This window comes from Zalophus californianus, chromosome 10 (assembly GCF_009762305.2).
Source record: "Zalophus californianus isolate mZalCal1 chromosome 10, mZalCal1.pri.v2, whole genome shotgun sequence".
In the NCBI taxonomy this organism is placed as follows: Eukaryota; Metazoa; Chordata; class Mammalia; order Carnivora; family Otariidae; genus Zalophus; species Zalophus californianus.
Window position 1 is genome coordinate 90,876,180 of NC_045604.1, and position 23,129 is coordinate 90,899,308.

Consider the following 23,129-nt stretch of genomic DNA (forward strand, 5'->3'; position numbering starts at 1 on the left):
TCTACATGGAAGACACTGCTGAAGCCACCCTCACCAGGATGCTGCTGGGTTCCCTTGGAAACCTGTCCTCCCCAGGGACGCCGGAATACCACGTGTGGAGCTGGACCCTCCCACCTACTCCAGCACCATTCTGACCTATTACCCAATAACCAGAGGTTCCAGCTTCCCCATAAGAGTCGTCCAACATTTTCAACCCTGTCTAATCCCCCATACTTGACCCCTTACTAAACTTTCAGTCCACATTATCCTGTTTTATCTTCTGCCCTGCATTTATTTTTATCTGAAATCATCTCATGTATCCATTTACCTATTATGTTCTCAAGACCCACTCACATTTCCCCCCCACCTTTCCATCCTCCTGGACAATGAGGCAATAGAACACTGTGGTCTCATTTCCTTGGGGGTTCCTTACATGTTCGCGGGGCTCTAGGTCATCCAGCTCACCCCGCTTCTCACTGGGGTATCCACTGTCTCCACTGTTTTCAGAGTCCTGTGGAGAGAAGATGGTCCTAGGGGTCTCAGTGGTCCTCTGAGTGGTGGCGACTTCTGGACCTCCCAGCCATTTGCTCTCTCTCCTTTGTCCTGTCACCTCAACTAACATTCTCTTCCCCCTGCCCTTGCTGGTTGGGTGACAAGGGAGTAGTACAAAGTAGTGGCAGAGAGCTTGGGCTCTGGAGCCAGACTGTCTGGGCTCAAGTCTGAGCTTTGTGGGCCCTGGGTAGCAGTTTCCTCAGCCACGGGATTCATATAGCACCTATATCCAAAGATGAGGATGAAGTGAAGTGTTACCCACCGTGGATCACAGGAAGTGCTATTATTAAGAGTAGCTCACCCATTTCACAAGCAGAAAAACAAAGGCTGGTTTATGAGCTATGTACCCACGGACACACTGTAGCACTGAGAGCAATATTCATAACAATGAAGTCCTCCGCCAAAACCACTATTTTTTATTCTTCTAGATAGTTCAGAATCTCTAAAACTTCAGTCATTTGCCTACAGCGTCCAATTCCGGCCGTATCTGCATGTCACCTGCATCACTATTCAGCTCATACTTTTATGTTTCTGTCTTCGTTCTACTAAGAAATATTTCAAACACGCCACTAAGAACAGAAAATACTAAAATGAACTCCCGTGCACCTATCACCTGGCTTTGTCAGCTCCTGACATTAGGCCTTAGTTACTTCAGATCTTTTATTTTTAAAGATTGATTGACTGATTATTTATTTATTTGAGAGAGAGAGAGAGAGAGAAAACAAGTGGAAGGGGCAGAGGGAGAGGAAGAAAGTCCCAAGCAGACTCCGTGCTGAGCACAGAGCTCGACCCGGGGCTTGATCCCATGACCCTGAGATCACGACCCGAGCTGATATGAAGAGCCCGACACTCAACTGACTGAGCCACCCAGGCTCCCCTAGGTCTTTTATTTTTAAAAGAAATTAAAACATTACTATTAAAATATAGATCTCTTGTGTGCTCCTCCCAACTGCATCCCTTTCCTGCTCCAGGTAAAACCACTTTTGTGAATTCGTACTTGTTATTTCTCTATAGTAAGCCATTTTCTTTTACTTAAAGAAATACATATTTAAAAGAAGTTTGGTGTCACCTAGCATTAATGGATCCCTCTCCTAGACAGGCAGGAGCCATGAAAACATACACAGAGGAATCCTTAGCCTCTGGTCTGACCAGGGATCCTGCCACCCCGAGGAGCTACATATCCTAAAAAGGCCCTGCCCTTGTTTCTAGAAGCACTATAGACTTCTCTTCTATCTCCCCCAAGGCTTTTGTTCTGTGTGAACTGAAAGGCTATTCTGATTTCTTTTTTAAAAAATATTTCAAGGGGCGCCTGGGTGGCTCAGTCGTTAAGCATTTGCCTTCTGCTCAGGTCATGATCCCAGGGTCCTGGGATCGAGCCCCGAATTGGGCTTTCTGCTCTGCGGGAAGCCTGCTTCTCGCTCTCCCACTCCCCCTGCTTGTGTTCCCTCTCTGGCTGTGTATCTTTCTGTCAAATAAATAAAAGAAAAAAAAATATTTCAAGAGGTGCCTGGGTGGCTCAGTCATTAAGCGTCTGCCTTTGGCTCAGGTCATGGTCTCAGGGTCCTGGGATCGAGCCCTGCATCGGGCTCCCTGCTCAGCAGGAAGCCTGCTTCTCCCTCTCCCACTCCCCCTGCTTGTGTTCCCTCTCTGGTTGTCTCTGTCAAATATCAAATAAATAAATAAAATCTTTTAGAAATTTTTTCAATTTTTAGGGGCGCCTGGGTGGCTCAGATGGTTAAGCGTCTGCCTTCAGTTCAGGTCATGATCCCAGTGTCCTGGGATCAAGCCCCATGTTGGGCTCCCTGCTCAGCTGGGGGTCTGCTTCTCCCTCTCCCTCTGCCTCTCCCCCTGGTTGTTCTCTGTCTCTCTCTCTTTCAAATAAATAAAATCTTTAAAAAAAATACTTCAATTTTAAAAATTGAGATATAATTTACAGATAGTCGATTGAAGTGTTTGGTGTGCTGAGTGAAAGGCTGTTTTTTTTAAAATGGAGGGCAGGCCATACCCAGAAGCTCGTGGCTCCTTACACCCCACCCACTACACGACCTTGGGCCCCTCCTCCCACCCTTTGGACTGAGTCCCAAGCTGAGCAATAGAGAGCTCACTCATACCCCAACTCTGTACTTCCCAGCTCTGGGACCCCAGGCAAGGCAGCCAACCTTTCCAAACCTGTTTCCTCATCTGAGAAATGGGGAGAATACCCACTCCAAGGTGGAGAAAAGAAGCAAAGTACAGCAGTACAGAGTGGGTTTGAGGCCAGATGGCCTGGATTTGAACCGTGACTCCATCAAGTGGCTGAACCTTTCTGTGCCTCAGTGTCCCCATCTCTAAATCAGGGATCATGAGAGCATTGCCCAGGCAGCTGCTGAGATCGGGGTTAAGGAGCAGGTGGCTGAGGGACTGATGGGAGACAGGCTTTTCACCTTACGAATCTTCTGGACCTTTTCCTTTTCAACGATGAGAATGTGTGAGCTATTGTGAAATTCTAAAATTTATTCTAAGTCTAGATTGAAATCTACTATAAAAGGAATAAAAAATGATATCTACCTCATAGGTTGTTGGGGCTTAAAGGAGAGTATCTATCAAGCTCTTAAAATAGCATCTGCCCATAGTGACAATTCCATAACATCAGCTCCTCTTATTTCTTTCTTCCACTCGAAAACTCTGAAAAGCAGTCACGAGTGAACTTGAACCTTTGGAGCAATCCCAGGGTGCAGCTTCAAGTGCACCTGAGGTCTGTGCAAGGGTGACCTCTCTGCAAAGTCTGTTTTTAAAACTCCTAGGAGTTGTTTTTTTTTAAGATTTTATTTATTTATTTGACAGAGGGAGAGAGAGAGAGAGAGATAGTGAGAGCAGGAACACAAGCAGGGGAGTGGGAGAGGGAGAAGCAGGCTTCCCGCGGAGCAGGGAGCCCGATGCGGGGCTTGATCCCAGGGCCCTGGGATCATGACCTGAGCCGAAGGCAGACGCTTAACAACTGAGCCACCCAGGTGCCCCAAAAATTCCTAGGAGTTTTTTATTTTGACACTGTAATATAAGTTTGCATGAATGCAAATGTGATGCCTTCAGCTTCCTACCACGGATCAGTCAGAGGCTGCTGGAAACCAGTCCTGTTTATCCAGCCTGAGAGCATCCCATCGGACTGTGCTGTAAGTTACTCGTCTGAAACCCAGGATAGCTCCCTCCCCCAGGGCAGCTATCCACAGGCATGTGGCCAGACCAGTCCAGGGCTGAGCTCACTCAGCATTTACCAGAAGGTTGCACTTTTGCTAATTTGGATTCCCTTTTCTCTAACCATCTCTGGGAACTGCGACGGAGCCAGCTCTTCCCAGAGAACACCACTGCCTGGGGCAGGAGGCTGAGAGTTATCTGCATTCCTCTGGCCCCCTGGCAGTGCCCAGAGTAGACCTAGGCTGCCCGCCTCTGGATCTGAGGATTCAGCCTTGGTCCTGACTGGGTGAGTCCATTGCTCCCAGCCCTGCTCTCTTGGTCCCTCTCCAGCTTACCCGGTGGTTGTCCAGATGGTCGTGTTCTCGGGGTGCCATGTTGTCAAGGTCGCTGAACACAGGCCATTCTGGGCAAGAGAAAACAGAGATAATGCACCGGCTCCATCAGGAGAACTGTTTAAAAGACCAGCTACAGCCTAGAGCTGAATGCACCAGCCACCAGGCCTTTTTTCATTTTAAATTTTTTTAAGAAGGTGCAAAAATGGGAAAAGAATGTTGTCAGCCCCTGGGGGTGGGGGGCTACAGTGCTTCCTCACGAACTTATTCAGAATTGGGGTACCTGGAGGGCTCAGTCGGTTAAGTGTCCAACTCTTGGTTTCAGCTCAGGTCATAATCTCAACATCGTGAGATCAAGCTCCATGTCAGGCTCCTCACTTAGCAGAGTCTGCTTGGGACTCTCTCTCCCTCTGCCTCTCCCCCTGCTCTCTCTCTCTCTCAAATAAATAAATAAATCTTAAAAAAAAAATTATTCAGTCTGCCACTTGCTAGCTGTGGGGTCCTGAGCAGGTAGCTTGACCTCTGTGCCTCCTCAAAGTTGCAATGTAAATATACTTGTGCAATGTGCTTAGAAGCACACGTACCTGGGCCATGGTTGGCCTTCAAGGAGGTGCAGGTGTGAAGGAACAACAACCATGTGTATATTTAGGACCCAATGAGCACCTACAGGTTGGGGAAGCCTCAGATGGCTTAAAAACCAACCACCTCCTTCCTGGTGGTTCCCAGTTTCTATCTCCTGCCCTGAGCTTCCACAGCAAAATCCGGCTTGTTTCCTTTTTTAATGTGGTTTTTAATAATGGTTTTCCATTTTAAAGTGGTTGAAAAATTTAAGAGTAGTATCTTGAGATATTGGAAAATTACATGAAATATGAAATGCAGTGTCTTTATTGGAACAGGGTCATGCCTATTCATTTGAGTGCTGTCTATGGCCATGTTCATGCTGCTAATGCAGAAACTGTATGTCTCACAAAGTCTAAAAGATTTACCCTCTGGCCTTCTAAGAAAAGTCTGTCAAATCCTGTTTCAAACTATACCCAAGGTCTTCTAAGTGGAAACGTCTAACAGGCTTCTTTGACATTAGACACCAAAATCTTCCTTTTCTGCTCTTCTGTGGACTCCCCCAACTGCGTAAATGGCCCTTGAAGTTCTTCAGATCAAAACCCTGGAGAGTCAGCTTTGCCTACGCTCTTTCCTGCAGACCCCATGTCCGCATCATCAGCCAACTCCGTCACTTCAACTTTGGGAATAAGGATTCCGTTTTCATCCTCTGACCTATTCATATGATGCTCATTGATTTCCTAATGTTGAACAACTCTCAGATGCCTGCAAAAACCCTATTTGATTATGACAGTATTTTTTTAGGATACTACTGGTTTTTGCTCATAATTTAGAATTTCTGTATTGTGTATTTATTTATAAGTGAGGTTGAAATGTAGGTTTTCTTTTTTTGCTGTTTTGTTAAATTTGGGTATAAAGGTTTTTCTAGTTTCAGAAAACACAATGAAAAATGTTACCTTGTTTTCTAAAATAGGGGTTGTTTTATTTGTTTTTTATTTATTTTTTAGGGGTTGTTTTAATAGCATTCGGATGACTTGTGTCTTAAAAATTTATCCAGTGAACTCACTCGTAAAACCATCTGGGCCATGACCCTTTTTGGTTAGCATATCTGATTTTCTAACATAAAGTGAAAGCCAGTTTAGCAGTGTTCTTTCTGGTGCCTGTCCCCTTCAAGCATGATGACCAGGGATGGAAACATCACTCACGGAGGTGGTCCAGTTTCTGGCTGTGTGGTGTGGCCGAAGATGGGGAGGAAGGGAGAGAGTCAAAGGTCACATCACTCATGTTCTCATCTCCAGAGTTCTCTGAAAGGCGAAGGAGCAGGGGGGGGCGACTCCCAGAGAGGGTCCTTACTCGGGGGCTCCCACACTTTTCCTCTGTCCCCCTCAAGATGGTCTTGGCCGATTGCTGGAGAATTAACAGGGACACCCGTGTTACACAGGAGCCTTCTGGGGAGTGAAGGACTCTTTCAGTAGCATGTTGTTCACCTGAACCCTGAGGCCCTTTCAATCCATAGCTCCCATACATACCTGTTTAGGGACTAGCAGGAAATCTAAAAATAATCAGTGGGGGGTTAACCCGAAGGCCTCTATAAGGGGGCATCTGGCACAGGAGCTCAAAGCCAGCCAGCATTCCCAAAGTGCTGACCACACTCTACAGCCCTGAACTGGGGAATACCTAACAGCATACATCCAGAATCCCAAGTTGGTCTTTGCCGACCGTCTCTTGTATCTGATCAAGGTAATGGCAGAGGGGGTGGGCACATCCTGGACACAGCAAGGTGCCTGAAGAGCCAGGTCCAAGTCTAGTCCAGCCATTTGTCAACACGCTACACAAATACACATACCACACACCTCTCTCACTCTCTCTACACATTTGGTCTCATCACTCTGATCAGAATAGGTCCAATCAAGTAGACCCCAGTTACTGTGTCAGTGGGAACACTTGGAAGGGCTTTGTGCATTGATCTGGGAGGGATGAGGGGCACAGATGGGGCTGAGATCCTTTGGGCCTGGAAACTCTTCAAGTAAGCATGACTGTGCCTAGGCTGCCATCACGGAGAAGCATGGCTTACTGGCCTGGCAGTGGAAGGGCCCCTGCTCCCTCCAAGCAGGTTCCCACTGGGCACCCACCAGCAGCTTGGTGTTCTGATTCACGGCGTCCCTCTCTCTTGGCGAGAGGTCAAAGGGAGTGAGGCCCATGCTCTTGCAAATCCGGTTGCAGGCATGAGAGTAGAAGAAGAGCGCCATCCCCCGGACACCTGCAGACAGAGCAGGGGAGTCTGGAGCATTGACTTGCTTTGTGACAGGGGCAGGGCAGTGCTGGACACCATAAATGTGGCAAGGGCAGGAGTGGAACATGCTGAAGTGGCGGGCATCAGGCGTCCCAAGCTTCCATCCCCATCCCCATCTTTTCCATCTTGGAAAAGCCAACCTACCACCTCAGCCAGTTTCCCTGGGTGTACGAAGAGCTGGGAGATTTGGGGGGCAGAGGCAGTGTGGTCTCCATGGAAACGAGCTGGCTTTCCCCACCTACCTAGGTTGCCATCTCCAAAGTCAGTGCCCTTCTCGGTGTGGATCTGCGGGTCAGTGTAGAGGTCGCCCACACCCTGGATGTCTACCACAATCAGCTGATGCCCAGAACGCTCAAATGTGAAGTGGCTGAAGGCCTGGGGGAGGGTCAGGGGGGAGACAGGAAGAGTAAGGTGACTGACCGCAAAAGACCAGGCTGTAGTCTGCATGGACACAGGTCAGCCACCACTGAGGGGCTGCAACACCCCAGCTCTGCCCACGGTGGGGCCTTTCCCTGCAAGGAGAGGTTGTAGAGAGGAAAGGATAAAGGGAGGAACCCTGTTTAATCCTACAGGAACGTTAGGTCTGCTCACAGAAGCTGGCTGGGTGGTCCCGTTTCAGAATCTACTTCAGGGGGGCTCCATGAGGCTTGAGGACCCTCTATGGGTGAGACCTCACACCCACAGGGACCCTCCCCTCCAGGGGCCTCACCTGTGGTGTCAGGCGCATGTTGTCATCACGAACAAAGCCCGAGTTGGAGTTGTACTTGATGTACTTGCCCTCGATATAGTGCTCCAGGTGGAAGAGAGGCTTGCCCGGTCTGTCCTTCAGCTCCACCACGCACATCTGCATGATGTCCACCTGGGTGGGAGCGGAGGTCAGGCAGGAGCCCAGCGGCACTCACCTCTGATGGCAGATCGGAGCAGAGGACTTGGGAGAAGCCAGCCTGCCCGGGCTCCCATCCTGGTTCCATCAGTTATCAGCTCTTCACAGCTAAAACTGCCAACTGTTCCCAGAATCCACTCTCCCCTTTCCTTTTGAGAATGAAAACCCCTGTGATGGCCTAAATGTGTCTCCCCAAAATTCCTATGTTGACATCCTAACCCTCAAATGTGATGGTATCAGGTGGGGCCTTTGGGGAGGGGATTAGGTCATGAGGGAGGAGCCCTCATGAATGGGATTGGTGCCCGGATAAAGCTGACCACACAGAACTCCTTTGCTAGGTCCGCCATGTGAGGACATAGCAAGAAGACACCGACTAAGGAACCAGGGGAGGGACTTCACCAGAATGTGACCATGCCAGCACCTTGATTTTGGACTTCTCAGCCTCCAAAATTGTAAGCAATAGATTTCTATTGTTTGTAAGTTGCCCAGTCCATGGTATTTTGTTAGAGCAGCCCAGAGGGGCTAAAACAACCCCCATTTGAGTTCTAACAGGATGCACAGCCATCCAGTAAATGACATGGCTTGGCTTCCCTGGTGGCTAGGTGTGGCCATGTGACCAAGCCTGGCCAATGGGAAGCGAGCAGCAGTGACCATGGCACCCCAGCCTGCCCCCTCCTCCTCTGGCCAACCGGAGGCTCTAGAGCCGACATCTGCCAGTGAGGCCAACCTGGCCTCCTGGTCCACGGCCACACCCCAGAGGAAGGCAGAACAGCAAGACAGAAGAAACCAGGCTTCTGGATGCCTTAGGGAGGCATGGCACCAGCCTACCCTGAACCCCCCCTACCAAAGCAGGACAGTCAGATGAGACAGAAAGAAACCATGTTGAGTTAGAACATGTTTATGGGTCTGTATGCTAAGCAACTTAGCCCATGCCTTACACTAATACACTGAATGTGGACCAACTCTGCCTCAGTTTCCTCACCTGTGGAATGGGGAATCTCACATTTAGTGTGAGGATGAAATCTGGTGATACATGAAAGAGTCTGTCAACATTTGCTGATGCTCATATTACTAGTAGACACAACTCTAGAGCAGTATCCACCAGACTATAAAGGGTGGTTCTCTCTCTGCAATGGGGAGTTATGGGAGAACTTAGACTTTCCTTGCTGAATTTTTTACCAAGCACATGTTTCATCTATATGCAGAGGGAAATGTGTAAGTCCTGTGAATGGTTTGTAAAGTAGAGTTGGTAAGACCTGAGACACTACCCACAGCACCCCATCCCCCTCAACAACACCCATAATAGAAGGATCCAGGTCTGGGTTTCCCAAGGAAACAACCATCCAAGGAAACGTCTGGTGACCCAGCTGCAGAGGATGAAGAGGCCCCGAGCTGAGAACTGCCCCAAACGTGGCCTCAGTTCCTAGAACCAACCTAAGGGGAAGGAGCAGCTGGTTCTCAGAGGTTCCCACCCCCAAATACTGGCTCTATCCCTACAAGGAAATCTATGGCAGGGCCACCTGCTTGGCCAGTGGGCTCACTGGGAGAGAAGTAGCTGCAGGGGTGCGGCCAGCAAGGAATGACCAGTTCCTCCCCAAACAGGTACGCTCCTTTCCCTTCATCAGTTCCACCAAGCACAGTATTTACTGAGCGCCCAGGCACTGTGATACAGAGTGAACAAGGCATAAAATCCCTGCTCCTGGCAGAGAGAGGCAACCAGAATATTAACTACAGGAACAAGACTCTTTCAGATAGCGCTAACTGCTCCAAGCGAAAGAAACTAGAACTGACAGAATGACCTGACAGAGGACAGCAGTGGGAGGGCTCCTTCATTTAGGATGGCCTGGGGTGGCCTTGCTGAACAGGTGACATACGAGCTGAGACCTGAACTATGAGAAGGTGCTCAACATGCAAGGATGGGGCTGGGGTTGCAGCGGGGTGGGGGGGAATGACAACAATGATACAGGCTGGGGACACAGCCAGAGCAAAGGTCCTGAGACAGGAACAAGCTTAGGGAGGAAGAGAAAGGAGGCCAGGATGATACGAAGCAAATTACTGAGGAGGTCACAGACCCCATGGGTGGGGACTATGGCTTCCTGGGTCTACCCCAAGTGCACTTAATCAAGGGCCACGCAAACAAGAGGTGCTCGATAAATTCTGCTGGTTTCTTGGAGGTGCGGCTCTCCCGAGGCACCCAGGAGACAGTACCATGTTGTCATGTATGTGTTCAAACAGTGGGAAAGCTGAGCTGTGAATCTGGGCAGGGCAGAGACATGGAGGGTTGTTTCTCAAATGCCCATAGGCAACAGGAAACTCTGCTTGGCCCAGGGTCACTAAACAACCTGGGGGCTCAACTGAAGGAGCCAACTGGGCAGGGGCCTGGAATGCCTGGCTTTGAGCCCTGGCTCCTTTCCTGCCTGTTGGGCAGGTCACTTAACCCCTTTGAGCCTGGGGCTCCCCAGGGGCAGACACGCTATCCATTCTCCCCTCCTTCTGCTTTTTCTTGGAGCCACCAATCTCAGTCTGCATAGTCTGGGGGAAGGACCCACATTGCTGCCTCTAAGGGTGAGCACAAGGCTCAAGGCCTGCCCAATCTGCATATTCCCTCCCCTGGCTATTGTGATTGGCTCAGCAACAGGCACCTGACCTAATCAGAGCCAATGAAACCCAGTTCTGAGACTTTCATTGGAACTTCTGGGAAAACAGGTGTTGTCCTCCCACCAAGGTTTCTGAGAAGACAGGAAGTGAGCCTGCAGCTGCTTGAGGCCCACACGCCATCAACACCAAGGCTGGGGAAGAGATGGGGAAGATTTTCAACATCCTGTTTGGTCCTGGATCCAGCCGTACCTGTGGCCAGCGCTATTTCTCAGTTACATGAGGCAATAAATTCCTCGTTAGCATGAAGCCCATTTGAGCACATTTCTAACATTTGCAAACAAAAACCCTGACTTAACAGATCCCATCTGTAAATGGGATCAAAACATTCTAACCTCAAACAACCTCAGAGCTCTGTTTTTAGGAATAAATGACTCTTTGCATATAGTGGATTGTGCTCAATAGATGATGGCTGTTACTAGCTGCTGTTAAGACCATGAAGGGGACCTGTGACCGGCATCACTGTTGCCTTTGTGTCCAGTCTCTGTCCCTTGTGTGGGGAGGTGGCAGGGAGGGGTGCCACACACCTGCTTGGGGGGCTTGTGCCGATTATACTCCTCTCCCCAGAGCTTGGCCTCCATCTGTAGACGCACATCCTCAAAGTACACGTCCCTGTCCACGGACTCGATGTAGCGCTTTGCCACATAGTTGGAGGCCCCCTTCCACTGCTGAGTGTGCAGGAAGTTGGAGAGCTTCTTCCTGGCGGGGGGGGGGGAGGGTAGATAGCAGAGGGCCTACCTGGGCACTTGGGTCCACCAGGAACACAGCCTGACCCACTGCATCCTTCAAAAAGCTGGGAAGAGGCTTAAGGGACACTGTTAAAGCTCTCTTATCCCACATCTTTTGGCCTCCAAACACCAGAGTGGAGGTTAGTGGGATATTCCATGTTCTCCCTGAGCCCATCCCCACAGCCAGGGCAAACGTGTGGTCTGATGGAGCCCAAACAGAGAGATGCTTGGCCCACAAGAAGCAGAGGCTGCTGTCTCGGTTTCTCGGCCAGAAATGTTGCAATGCCCCCACTCTTAGGAGCCCCAGGGAGTCTGGGCAGGGCCCCTGAGAACCAGGCTGAGTCACTTACGTCCTGAAGCACTCCCTCATCGCTCCACGGCCGAAGGGCTGAAAGACACCATACAGAGGGTTATCAGGCCCCATGCCCCACCCAGAAGCAGTCCTGAGTCAGGAAGAGATTCTCCCCTTGGACATCACTCACCAAATGGGTGCCTGGACCTCATCTCAATCCTAAAATTCCTGAGCCCTCCCTCTGTCACCCCAGCACTAAATCCTGACCGAACTTCTAGCCTTGGAGGCTTCAGGATGACAAGACCACCCTCCCCCAACCCTGGCTGAGGAGAGGAACCCCAAGGGGGTGGAGATGTTATAGGGGTAACCATGCACGTCAAAGAATGTTTTTGCAGCCCTGCTTTTGTTTCCTATAATAGAAAAAGAGTGGAGGGGAGCCTGGGTGGCTCAGTCACTTAAGCATCCGACTCTTGATTTCAGCTCAGGCCATGGTCTCAGGGTTGTGGGATCGAGCCCCGTGTCTGGCTCCACACTCAGCAGAGTCTGCTTGACCCTCTCCCACTGTCCCTCCCCACCCCTCTCTCTCCAGTAAATAAATAAAATCTTAAGAAAAGAAAAGAAAAAGAGTGGAAACAGCCTATATGTCCATCAACGGTATAATGGATAAATCAATCAGGTCTACTCACTCAATGGGATACTATACAGCAACGAGAATAAATATATTCTGTTGTTCTATTATTCTATATTATTCTATATATTACAGGGCTAGCAAAACCAAGTACAAACGTCACAGACAAAATGCTGAGCAGAAAAAGCCATACTCAAAAGCATACATACGGCATGGCTCCATTTATAGGGAGAACACAAATAGATTAACTACTCCCAGATGATAGATCCCGTGTTGGTGCTTACCCTTGGGGTAACGGAGCAGTGACCAGGCAGGGGAGGGGGGGCTTCAGGGGGCCACTGGTTATACGGAGAGTTCACTTTGTGAAACTCATCAAGCCATACCCTTTTCTGAGGGTGTGATACATGAAAAAAAAAAAGTTTCGCACAACCATCCTCCCTCTGACAATGCAGGAAGTGCTCCATTTTCTAGTCTATTCCTTTTTTTCCCCCCCACAAAAGGATGATTGCGAGCCACTGAATCCCTCTTATGGCTCAGGTTTAGGTGGTGACCTGCAATTTTTAAAAACCAATATACACATTTATAGTCAATTGATTTTTGACAAGAGTGCCAAGGATCATCTTTTGATGTATGATAAATATATAAAATGTCCAAAATAGGTAAGCCTACAGAGACAGGGGTAAATTAGTGGTTGTCTAGGGCTGGGGGAGACGAGGAGATCGGAGGTTGGCTGCTGGTGGGTAAGTACGGGGTTTCTTTTGGAGATGGTGAAATATTCTGGAATCGATCATGGTGATGGTTGCACAACTCTGTGACTATACCAAAAACCACCAAACCCATACGCTTCAAACGGGTATGTTGCATGGTGTATGAATCACATCTCAATAAAACTAGGGCACCTGGGTGGCTCAGTCGGTTGAGCCTCTGTCTTCGGCTCAGGTCATGATCCCAGGATCCTGGGATCAAGTCCCGCACTGGGCTCCCTGCTCAGCGGGGCGTTTGCTTCTCCCTCCGTCCCTCCCCCCTGCTTGTGATCTCTCTCTCTCTCATGCTTTCTCTCTCTCAAATTAAAAAAAAAAAAAACTATTGGGGCGCCTGGGTGGCTCAGTCGGTTAAGCATCTGCCTTCGGCTCAGGTCATAATCCCAGGGTCCTGGGATCGAGCCCCGCATCAGGCTCTCTGCTCGGCAGGGAGCCTGCTTCTCCCTCTCTCTCTGCCTGCCGCTCTGCCTACTTGTGCTCGCTCTCTATCTCTCTGTCAAATAAATAAAATCTTAAAAATTAAATAAATAAATAAAAACTATTATAAAAAATAAAATAAATACACAATAATATAAATATAATGCCCCAAAGTTAAAACAATTAAGTGAGTGTGAAGGGGAGGGAACTGGGACAGAAGTCTGCTCAAGAAGAATCTGCACTCAGCCCTGCCCCCACAGGGCTGTGGATGGCTCACCTGAGATGCCATCTTGATCAGAACTTCATCTTTCAGCCACTCCCCGGTGACAGCATTGTACCTGCAGAGAGAAGTCACCCCAGGGCACAGCATCTGTAACATGACCCTCTTACCCAGTGGCTAAAAGTGGAAGCCTTTTCCTGGCTTCCTGCTGCCCTTGGGATCAAGACCACTTTACCCACAGGCCCAGCTGACCTCCTGGGTTGGGTCTGTGGATACTCTCCCTCCCCTCCCAGGCACCCCCCCCCACACACACTGACCTCCTTCCCTTTCCTCTCCAATGTGTTGCCCAGCACTTGTGCTGTGGGTGGGCTTGTTCCCCATCTGCCCCCCCCCCCCACTGGACTCTAACTCCACAAACCAGGCCCGTGTCTGTCTTCTTCACTGCAGGGCCTGGTGCATGTGGAAGCTTAATACACGCATGTCGGATGAACGACTGAATAAATAAATATCCTTATTTTAACCAGTCTTCACAACAAACAGCATGTCCCAGGACAGGAGACGGCAGTGCCCTCGATCTTGCCGGGCACCTGTGTGAGGCCCAGCACAAGTAGCTGGGCTTGTGTCCTGGTGCAGGAAAGGGTAGGGGAGGCCCTGCCTCTTGAGTCCAGCCAAGGAAGGGGCTGCTGGAGGACACCCAAGGTAGAGTGAGACAGAGAAGGTTCTAGAACATTTCCATCTCTCCTTTCTTAGGAACCTTCCCAGAGCAAATCTGGCCCTAGACCTGGCTGGGCCTCAAACAGATTTGCCTGGTAGAGAGAGCTCTTCAGCTCAGTAAATCCCTAAATTCTAAAACCTCCCCTAGGGCTGAGGTGTTCTTAGTGTTAGCAGAGGCCGCCATGGCCCACCCTTTGGCAGGATGGACTCCAGACGGCTCCCAGCTCGGTGAGAACAGGCTTCTCAGAGCCTGAAATCTCTATGGGGAAAGACAAGCAGAGGCCTAGCAGGTAACCTCCCCCAGGCTGGGGGCAGGGATGCTGGCCAGAGCTGCAACTTGCCTGCAACCAGCCCATAACAATTCTGGTGTTCAGTATATAACAGCAACGATTATTACTATTATTACTATGTAGAGACCAAGATAAAGGAAAACAGTCTACCCTCACTTCCAAATAAGACTGAAAGCTGAGAGGCACCTAGAGGTCGAGGGACAGGGGAGATACGAGACATCAGATGGATCTTATTTGTCCTTCACAACCGCTGACACCATACAGGTCAGAGTTGCTCCAAGTCACTGTGCCTTCACTATCTGCAGGCCATTTAAATAGATCTCTTCAACTGAACTTTGTAGCAGCTCTGTGAGATTGGTACAGTTACGGTGCCCACTTTCCAGCTAGGGACACTGAGGCTCAGAGAGGTGAGTAACTTGCCTGAGAGCCAGGATGCAGACCCAGGTCAGCTGCAACCAGAGCCTTGCTCCTAGCCAGCCTGGGTACCATCCATGTGAATGGGAAATCTGTCTCAACAAAGAGGTGGCCTGCACCACCAAAAATGAGGAGGAAGACTTCCAGTTTAGAAATTTTCTGGCGATTCTAGCCATCGAAGCCTGAGCTCCCTCTGCCAGCAGCCACTTCAGTTGGGAAATTGTTTGGCTTGGTCCCTGGACCCCACAGAGCTCCAGGACACACAGAGGCGGCTCAGCATGGGGGGGGGGGGTCTCCTTTTCCAGGGGCCTCCCTGGGTCACCTAGTGTCCTCAGCCTGCAGGCCATGTGTCACCAACGAGTCACCATGCTGGCCTTATAGGTAGGGAGAAAGAGAGTCCATACCCTGCCCTATAAGGGGTCCCCTTAGCTGCCAGCACGGCCCCCAGGGCCTGCTAGGATGTGGGTCTCCAGCAGTGGGGAGGGGGTGCATGCCAGGCCCTGAGCCATTTCCTCACAGGCAGGAGCAGGGACATGTTGCAGAAAGATGCAGAAAGCTGCTACACCGTTTCTGCCTGCCTAGCAACTGGTCCCTCTTCTTTCAGTAACAGCACCCCAATTTCCCTTTAGGGAACCACCATGCTCCATTCGCAGAATATGTGGACTAAGTGGAAGTGATCCCCAGCACCTTCTGGCTTGGGGTATGTGATCCAGACATGGCCAATCAAAGCAAAGCTCCCTGGCACCTGACTGGTTCAGAGAGGGGCATATAACCAAAGCCAGACCAATGATATTCCATTATGGAACTTTTGTTTAAAACTATTTGAGAAGGAAAAGACCCTCTTCTATTGGGTGAAATGAAATGTGGGGCTCTCAGGGGCATCTGTGCCACTGATACAAGAGAGTCTAATCTGAGGTCAAAGCCCAAAGTGTCCTTGGAGCATCTAGAACCAGCCATACCTGAAGCCCACATGTGTAAGTGAAACATTCCCTTCTATGCTTAACACTGTGAAGTGGGTTTCTGTCACCTGCATTTGAAACAGAGTTCTGACTAATTGAAAGACACTGAACTGAGTCAGAAAGTTAGCTTATTAACTACCCGGGTAACCCTGGGCAAACCTCTATCTCCCCTGGGGCAATTATGGGACCTCGGTGTTGGCTTAGAGCATTCAGACTGGAGGGGTCTACAGAGGTCACAGGACAGGGGGATGGACTCCAGGATAGGTCCAAGAGCCCTCTAATACTATGCACAAAATTAGACATATGCGTGCAACTTTCTGGGATGGCCCTCATCAGATTCTCAAGAGTGGCCCCAAATACTTGACATGATTCCTACTTCAGGCTTTTTTAATGAATACACACACATAGAGGCTTCGAATAGTGCCTGTCACATGGATTCAATACATAAAAGCTTCATCATAGTTATCCTTGGTGGTGGTATTCTGTGGGTTTTGCTATATTTTTGTTCTTCTTGAAACCCCCTGAAATAACTCCTCTCCATCTTTTCAAATAGGAAATCTAGACGCTCATAGTTCCATTTTGTGAATCTTCCCGGGGCCAAGGCATCAAAAAGCTCACATGCTATCTCCAGGTGTTCTCTCTCCCTTTGGTGGCAACTGTAGGGGCCACATGATGAGACAGTGGAACCAGAGGTGGGAGAAGCCTGGATCCCTGAGTGGCCCCCAAGGGTCCCTGGACTCTCACCCAACTTCACTCAAGTGAGAAGTACACCACTGCTGCACTGAGTCGCTGGAGTATTTGTTACTGCAGCATGGCTCAGCCCTGCCTGACAAAAGAGGTACGTCAGAGGACCACCCTGAGGAGTCAAGGAGATCTTGCACAGCACCTGAAGCATGCATAGATGCTCAAATATTGGCAGATACTATTATTATTCCCTTCTCCTTGACCTCCACGTGTACTTCGGCCTCACTGATTATGAGCAGAAGCAGGACCCATACCCCCAAGGACTCCTTGAGACCTGGGGCCATACGGCACCCCCAGACAAGCTGCCGACCTGTGACGCATGGCACATTCTGTGGCAATATCCTCCAGATGGAACTCAGCCCAGGGGTCAGGCATGTGTTTGGCCTTCTCGATGGCATGCTTCCAAGCTTCCTGCAAAAGGCAAAGGGAAATGTTAGACCAGGGCCTGTGGGATAGTGCTGCCCCAGCCTCCTCCTGCCCCGTGATTTCCCACATGTCTCCCAGCTCTGGGGAGGCAGACAACATCAGTGACAGAGAAATACTCCCAATAATTATCGTTTCAGAAACAAAGTTCCCAAAAGACCCTTTTTGTTCTCACATGGGCACAGCCTTCCCATGGGCAGAAGGGACATATGAAACCAAAGAAACATAATACACATAGGAAAGCATATTTTAAAGATTCATTTATTTTGTGGAGGTTGGGGCAGAGGGAGAGGGAGAGAATCTCAAGCAGACTCCCAGCTCTGTAGGGGAGCCCAACTCCTGGCTCCATCCCAGAACCCTGAGATCATGACCCATGCTGAAATCAAAGAGTTGGATGCCTAACCGACTGAGCCACCTGGGCACCCCCAGACTGGCAAACATTTTAATGACTATTCATAACTAGTGCTGGCTGGGATATGGGGAAACAGGTGCTATCCCATAGGATCAATGGGTCTAAACCTCCTCCAAAGGCAACCTGGCAATGTACTGAGATAAAAAATGTGAATTCCTGTATTCTGACCCAGAAATTTTACATCTAGAAACGTATCCTAGAGAAATACACAAATCTGCAAACATATATATAGAAGAAGCATCGTTGTGTGCAAAACTGAATTCCACCCAAATGCCCATCTGTGGGGATTGGTTGAATATATTTTGATTATATCCATTTAAAATGCTAAGGAGCCCTTCCAAAAGACTGCGCTTACTCTATTAGTGGGAATTCTGGACCCTATCCGAGCCAACATCACCTTTTTGTAAATATTGTATAAATCATAAATATGCCCAATTTTATCGCCCTAAAAGAAAATCATAGACAACACAACCTTCCTAAACTCAGAATATCTCCAACCACGCCAAAGATATTGTTGTCTTTACATTAACAGAGCACTAAGTTCTGGGCTCAGATGATTAGGAACAGATTCCCATGAGACATTCCAAGGTCCTGGGGACACAGGAATATTCATCGTGCAGAACTGCCTTGCCCATTTCAGGCTTTTAGCATCCATGCCCTCTACCCTCTCAATGCCTTAGTGCTCCTGCATCACTGTGGGACCAAAAATAGCCCCCTAAACTTTCAAAACCTATTGAGAACCAGGGCTTTCGGGTACTCATTGGGAAAGATGACCAAGGCATGTTACAGAGATTAGGCTGATTCTCAATCACCCAAGCCCAATTCTTATTTTAAAAAGCTCATTTTATTGCTTTTATAATCCCAAGGTGGAATCTGTCCCTGTCCCCTCCCAACACTCCTCCACCCACACTGGGTCGCAATCTCTTCCTGCTCTTTTCCTAAAGAACTCGAACCTCTGCCCTGATCTTGCAGGATCAGTGAGGCCAAAACTCCTTTCCAGGCCAGAGGCCTGAGCCACGGGGAGGTGGCTGAATGGGGGCGCTGACCACTGGGGGTGGCAGACCCACAGCAATTCCAGACCTCCTCACCCGCCATCGGGATCCCTCAGCCACCAGGACTAGCTCTGCAGGAGCCAAGCTTCCCAAGTGTGTCCCCGGCCTGAGCCTCAGCCTCATGGCTGGGATCCTGCTCAGAGGAGAAAAGGTAGAGCAACTGAGCTTTCTGAGAAACACACACACACACACACACACACACACACACACACACACACACACACACGGTTCACATGGGCTAGGGCTTCCTCACTGGGGCTTGGATTCCAATCTCTGAGAAGCCCAAAAATAAAGCCCAGAATTTCTTTCTTCCGTGGAAGTGAATTCATGCTTAATGAAAACATTCAGAAAAGAGAGAAGACAAAATTCAAATCCGCCACACACACCCCACCCAGAGCAAGGATCGTCAATGCTTTGGACTTGTTCTTTTCCAGATCCTTGCTTTGCATTATTTGTACCACTGGAATCACATTATAAAAACAATTTACAGTCTTTTGGGAGAGTGGGCCCATGAGGCTTTAAATATAGTGATCTTGATTATTTTCCTGATTCCAAATGTATGATCTGCTTACTGTAAAAAACAGCGTACACTACAGAATGTGAAAGTGAAAGTACTTTCTGACTCCTTGTTCTGAAAACCACAGCTGACACAGGACTACAGCATCAGGCCAGAGCCCTCGCATTCTGCTCTGTACCTTACTTTTCTCTACTTAACACGGGGCCTTGGATGTCCTTCCATGTCGTATGTACAGGCAGGCTGGGTTGACCCCATTTTCCTTCTGCAATTGTTAAGACGTATAATTGTATAAATGTACCTTAAGGTATTTCTCTAACCTCGGTTGATGGATATTTGGATTCTCTCCAATAATCCCTAGTACAGGCAGTCCTGAAGTGAACACCCTTGTATGTAAACCCTTATGCAACTGTGCAAGATCTTGGTAGGACATATTTCTTGGAAGTGTAATTGCTGGATCACATTTAAAATGTACAAATTTGGAGTGCTCCTCCAAAAAATTTATCCTAAATGACACTCCAAGAGGCAGACAACACATGACTTAAATCTTTTTTTATTTTAGTTTTTTTAAAGATTTATTTCTTTGAAAGAGAGCTCGCTCGCTTGCATGCACAAGGCGGGGGAGGGGCAGAGAGAGAGAATCTTCAAGCCGATTCCCCACTGAGTGGAGTCCCAACACAGGGCTGGATCCCACGACCCAAGAGATCATGACCTGAGCCAAAACCAAGAGTCCGACGCTCAACCGACTGAGCCACCCAGGTGCCCTCCTCACTTACATTTTTAAACACAAACATGACATCATGATTTACAAGTCAGCTAGAATAGCTAACTCACTACTGACGTCACCGTTCACCTGTGGTTCTCCACCGTTAGACTTTGAGCTTGTCACCGATTTTTCCCTGTTATAAATAACCAGACCACTGACATATTTACAACTAAAACAGTTCCTGAAGCTCTGTACTTAAAAAAAAAAGTACCACTGTCTCCTCTCCTATTCCAGCAGCTGTGAACAGCAGAGACAGACTCTGACCCCAGCCTGTCCAGGGACCTGCAGTGTTCTGAGCCTGCCCGGGGCGACGGACACGTGGCTCTCCCACTGCACTCGCAACCAGTGACTCAAACGCTCCCCGACTCCCCCCGATTCAGTGAAGAGTATCAACAGAAACTGCCTCCTGGCTGGAGGCTGTGCTCCACCTGAAAAAAAAAATTCAAGGAAAAAAGTATTTCCGAATTTGAGGGCGTGTTATTTCACAGGATCAAAATTAATTTTTTGCCAAACCCAGAAAAGAATCATGCCATGCCTTGTTGGCAACGGATGGGTTTAATGCAACAGACTTTTCTTTTAAAGCACAATATAAAAGATCCTGGATGAAGATTCGTTCCCTGCACTCTGGTTCCCGCCCACAGCTGACTAACTGTGCGAACCTCCATTTCCTTGTTTACAAAAGACAGTGAAGAATGTTTTGACTATTAGTGGCCAAACTTTTTTCCTGCCCCCACACCTGGGCTAGATGTGTTTTCTCCCCCGCCGCCCAGGAAATAGGGGCTCACTGAGATGACATGCTCATTACAGTTCAACAGCCCTGAAATGAGCTGCAAATCACTGGTGTACTGTTTTACCCAACAGGTTAAGAAAAACAGGTGTTTACGCAGGCCTGAGAAGTATGGTGACTAACATAACCTAATAAAATAAAATTAAAAAAAATATGTATAAAAGGAAAAAAAAAAAGAAGTGGGTCCTCTCAGACACTAAGGGGAGGGAAAGCAGGTTCTATCATCTCTGACAGCCTTCTGGAGGTACATTCACTGCCTTGTGACCCGGCCATCCTGATCACCTCCCCAGGTGTGCACAGGTGAGCAGCCCAAGGATGGGTCTGTGCTTATAATGCTATACAATGCTCAGGTACTGCCAAAAACCTGCCTGTTCACAGGGAGAAGATTCTATACACTTGGTATAGCAGTATGAAGCCATTAAGATCATCAAGGTTTGGGGTGCCTGGGTGGCTCAGCTGGTTAAATGTCCAACTCTTGGTTTCAGCTTGGGTCATGATCTCAGGATCATGGGATGGAGCCCTGCATCAGGCTCGGTGCTTGACGTGGGGTCTGCTTGGGATTCTCGGCCTCTCCCTTTGCCCCTCCCCCCACTTGCGTGCTCTAAAACAAACAAGTAATATCTTAAAAAAAAATGGATCAAGGAGAAGTGTGTTCGAGACACCTGGCGGCTCAGTCAGTTAAGCATCTGACTTCTTGATATCAGCTCAGGTCTCGATCTCAGGACTGTGAGTTCAAGCCCCACATCGGGCTCCACGCTTGGATTGGAGCCTACTTGAAAAAATCAAAGTGTTGGGCCACTGGCTGGCTCAGTCGGAAAAGCACGTGATTCTTGATCTTGGAGGTTGTGAATTCAAGCCCCACATTGGGTATAGAGATTACTAAAATAAATAAATAAATAAATAAATAAGATCAAGGTATTGAGTGGGCAATCTCTAAGACTTATTGTTGAGGGGGAAAAAAGGAAGTTGGTGAATAATGTAAACAGTATGACACCATTTACTGGTGGAGGAAACCCACAGATCAGCACTATGGATTTCTAAGGATGAGTGTGTCTGTACAAATACACGTAAGTGTGTCTTTACATATGAGTACGTGCAAGAGGTCTGAAAAGTGCTTTATCCCAAATTAATATAAAATGGGGATCTCTGGGAATGGAAGGAGGATAAGAAGTTGGTCACAGAGACTGCAGCTTTATGTTGTGTGTGTGTTTTTATTATGAGAAGGTTAACATACTGAATAGCCTTCAGGTAATACACGGGTAAGTCAAAGTTAAAAAAGATCACTGGGTTTAGGTGATTCTTAAGGCCCTACTAGCTCCAATGTTCTCTAGTTCTGAAGATCTGAAAAAAAATAAAATAGGGATGCCTGGGTGGCTCAGTCGCTTGAGCGTCTGCCTTTGGCTCAGGTCATGATCTTGGGGTCCCGGGATCGAGCCCCTCCTTGGGCTCCACACTCAGTGGGGAGTCTGATTTTCCCTCTCCCTCTGCCCCGCTCATGCTCTAATAAATAAATAAAATGTTTTAAAAAACTAAGATAAAATAAAATAAAGATTCAAACTCAGTTGTTGGTGTGCTATCCTACACAGAATGGGGGGGCCCAGTGGGGGTCCCTAAAAAGGAAAACCCATGACCCTGCCTAGAGAATGGAAAAATCTTTGTTTTTTCAAAGCCTGAGAGCACAAAATAAAAATAAATACATAAATATATAATAATAATAATAACAACAACAACAACAACAACAAATTCCTGGAATATGCCAGCAGTAAAGCCGGATGTTCGGGTAATGTGTTTGCAATTTCTTTGGCACATAGACTGTTACTGCTGTTAGTGCTGTTTTTACATCACTATTCTTATTACCACCAACACAGCAATCAAGGCCTCCGATCTTACATGAGGAAGCATCCGGAGGCTGCCTAAGTCCTCCCTGAAACATCAACTATTATTCTGCCAGTGGATGTTATACAATGTTTTTTCCTACGATCCTCTCCACAGATTCTAAGAAACTGTAGCTCTGTGTCAGCCTGACTTGCCCCTCCTGGCTGATAGCAAAGGGTTAATCTATAACCAAGGACACATAAAAGCAGCAGAGAGAATTGGGGAAGCATGCTTGCTTGCTTCCTTGTTCACTAGGGAAGAGAACTGCATGCATTTAGAGGTTTCATGCAATTTCCAGGAAACTCAGCACTGACTATGGCAGCAAAAAACCTGGAAACTGCCTAGGTATCCCACAAGAGGAAATGCTTACAGCAACTGTGCTGTATCCATATGATGGGCTGCCAGGGAGCCATTAAGAAAAAAGATGAACTAGATCCACATTTACTAATATGGAAAGATATGCACCATCTCTTGTTTGCCAAGAAAAACTGGTCACTGAAGAGCATATATACATGATCTTATTATTGTAATAAAAATCTCTATTTAGTCAAGTCTATATTTATCGTGAAATACAGAAAAGACTAAAATACACACTAAGACCTCAATAGCAATTATATCTACACTCTCACCGTTTTCTGCCAGGAACATGGAGTACTTTTATAAGCAATCAAGCAAACGATTGCCAAAGAAATATAGCTAAAAGTTCTAAA

At 48.2% G+C, this 23,129-nt stretch overlaps 1 protein-coding gene across 1 annotated transcript in view; it reads right to left on the bottom strand.

Moving 5' to 3' along the window:
* Positions 1–23,129, bottom strand: part of EEF2K (eukaryotic elongation factor 2 kinase) — a 60,379-nt gene that overhangs the window by 14,095 nt on the left and 23,155 nt on the right. Inside the window, exons 3-12 of the mRNA XM_027611747.2 lie at positions 16,901–17,001; positions 13,527–13,587; positions 11,502–11,539; positions 10,951–11,122; positions 7,595–7,744; positions 7,128–7,260; positions 6,725–6,852; positions 5,798–5,999; positions 4,038–4,105; positions 413–490 (exon numbers count right to left, since the gene is read on the bottom strand). Of these exons, the coding sequence (XP_027467548.1) occupies positions 413–490; positions 4,038–4,105; positions 5,798–5,999; positions 6,725–6,852; positions 7,128–7,260; positions 7,595–7,744; positions 10,951–11,122; positions 11,502–11,539; positions 13,527–13,587; positions 16,901–17,001 (1,131 nt within the window). The remainder of the gene's footprint in view (positions 1–412; positions 491–4,037; positions 4,106–5,797; positions 6,000–6,724; positions 6,853–7,127; positions 7,261–7,594; positions 7,745–10,950; positions 11,123–11,501; positions 11,540–13,526; positions 13,588–16,900; positions 17,002–23,129) is intronic.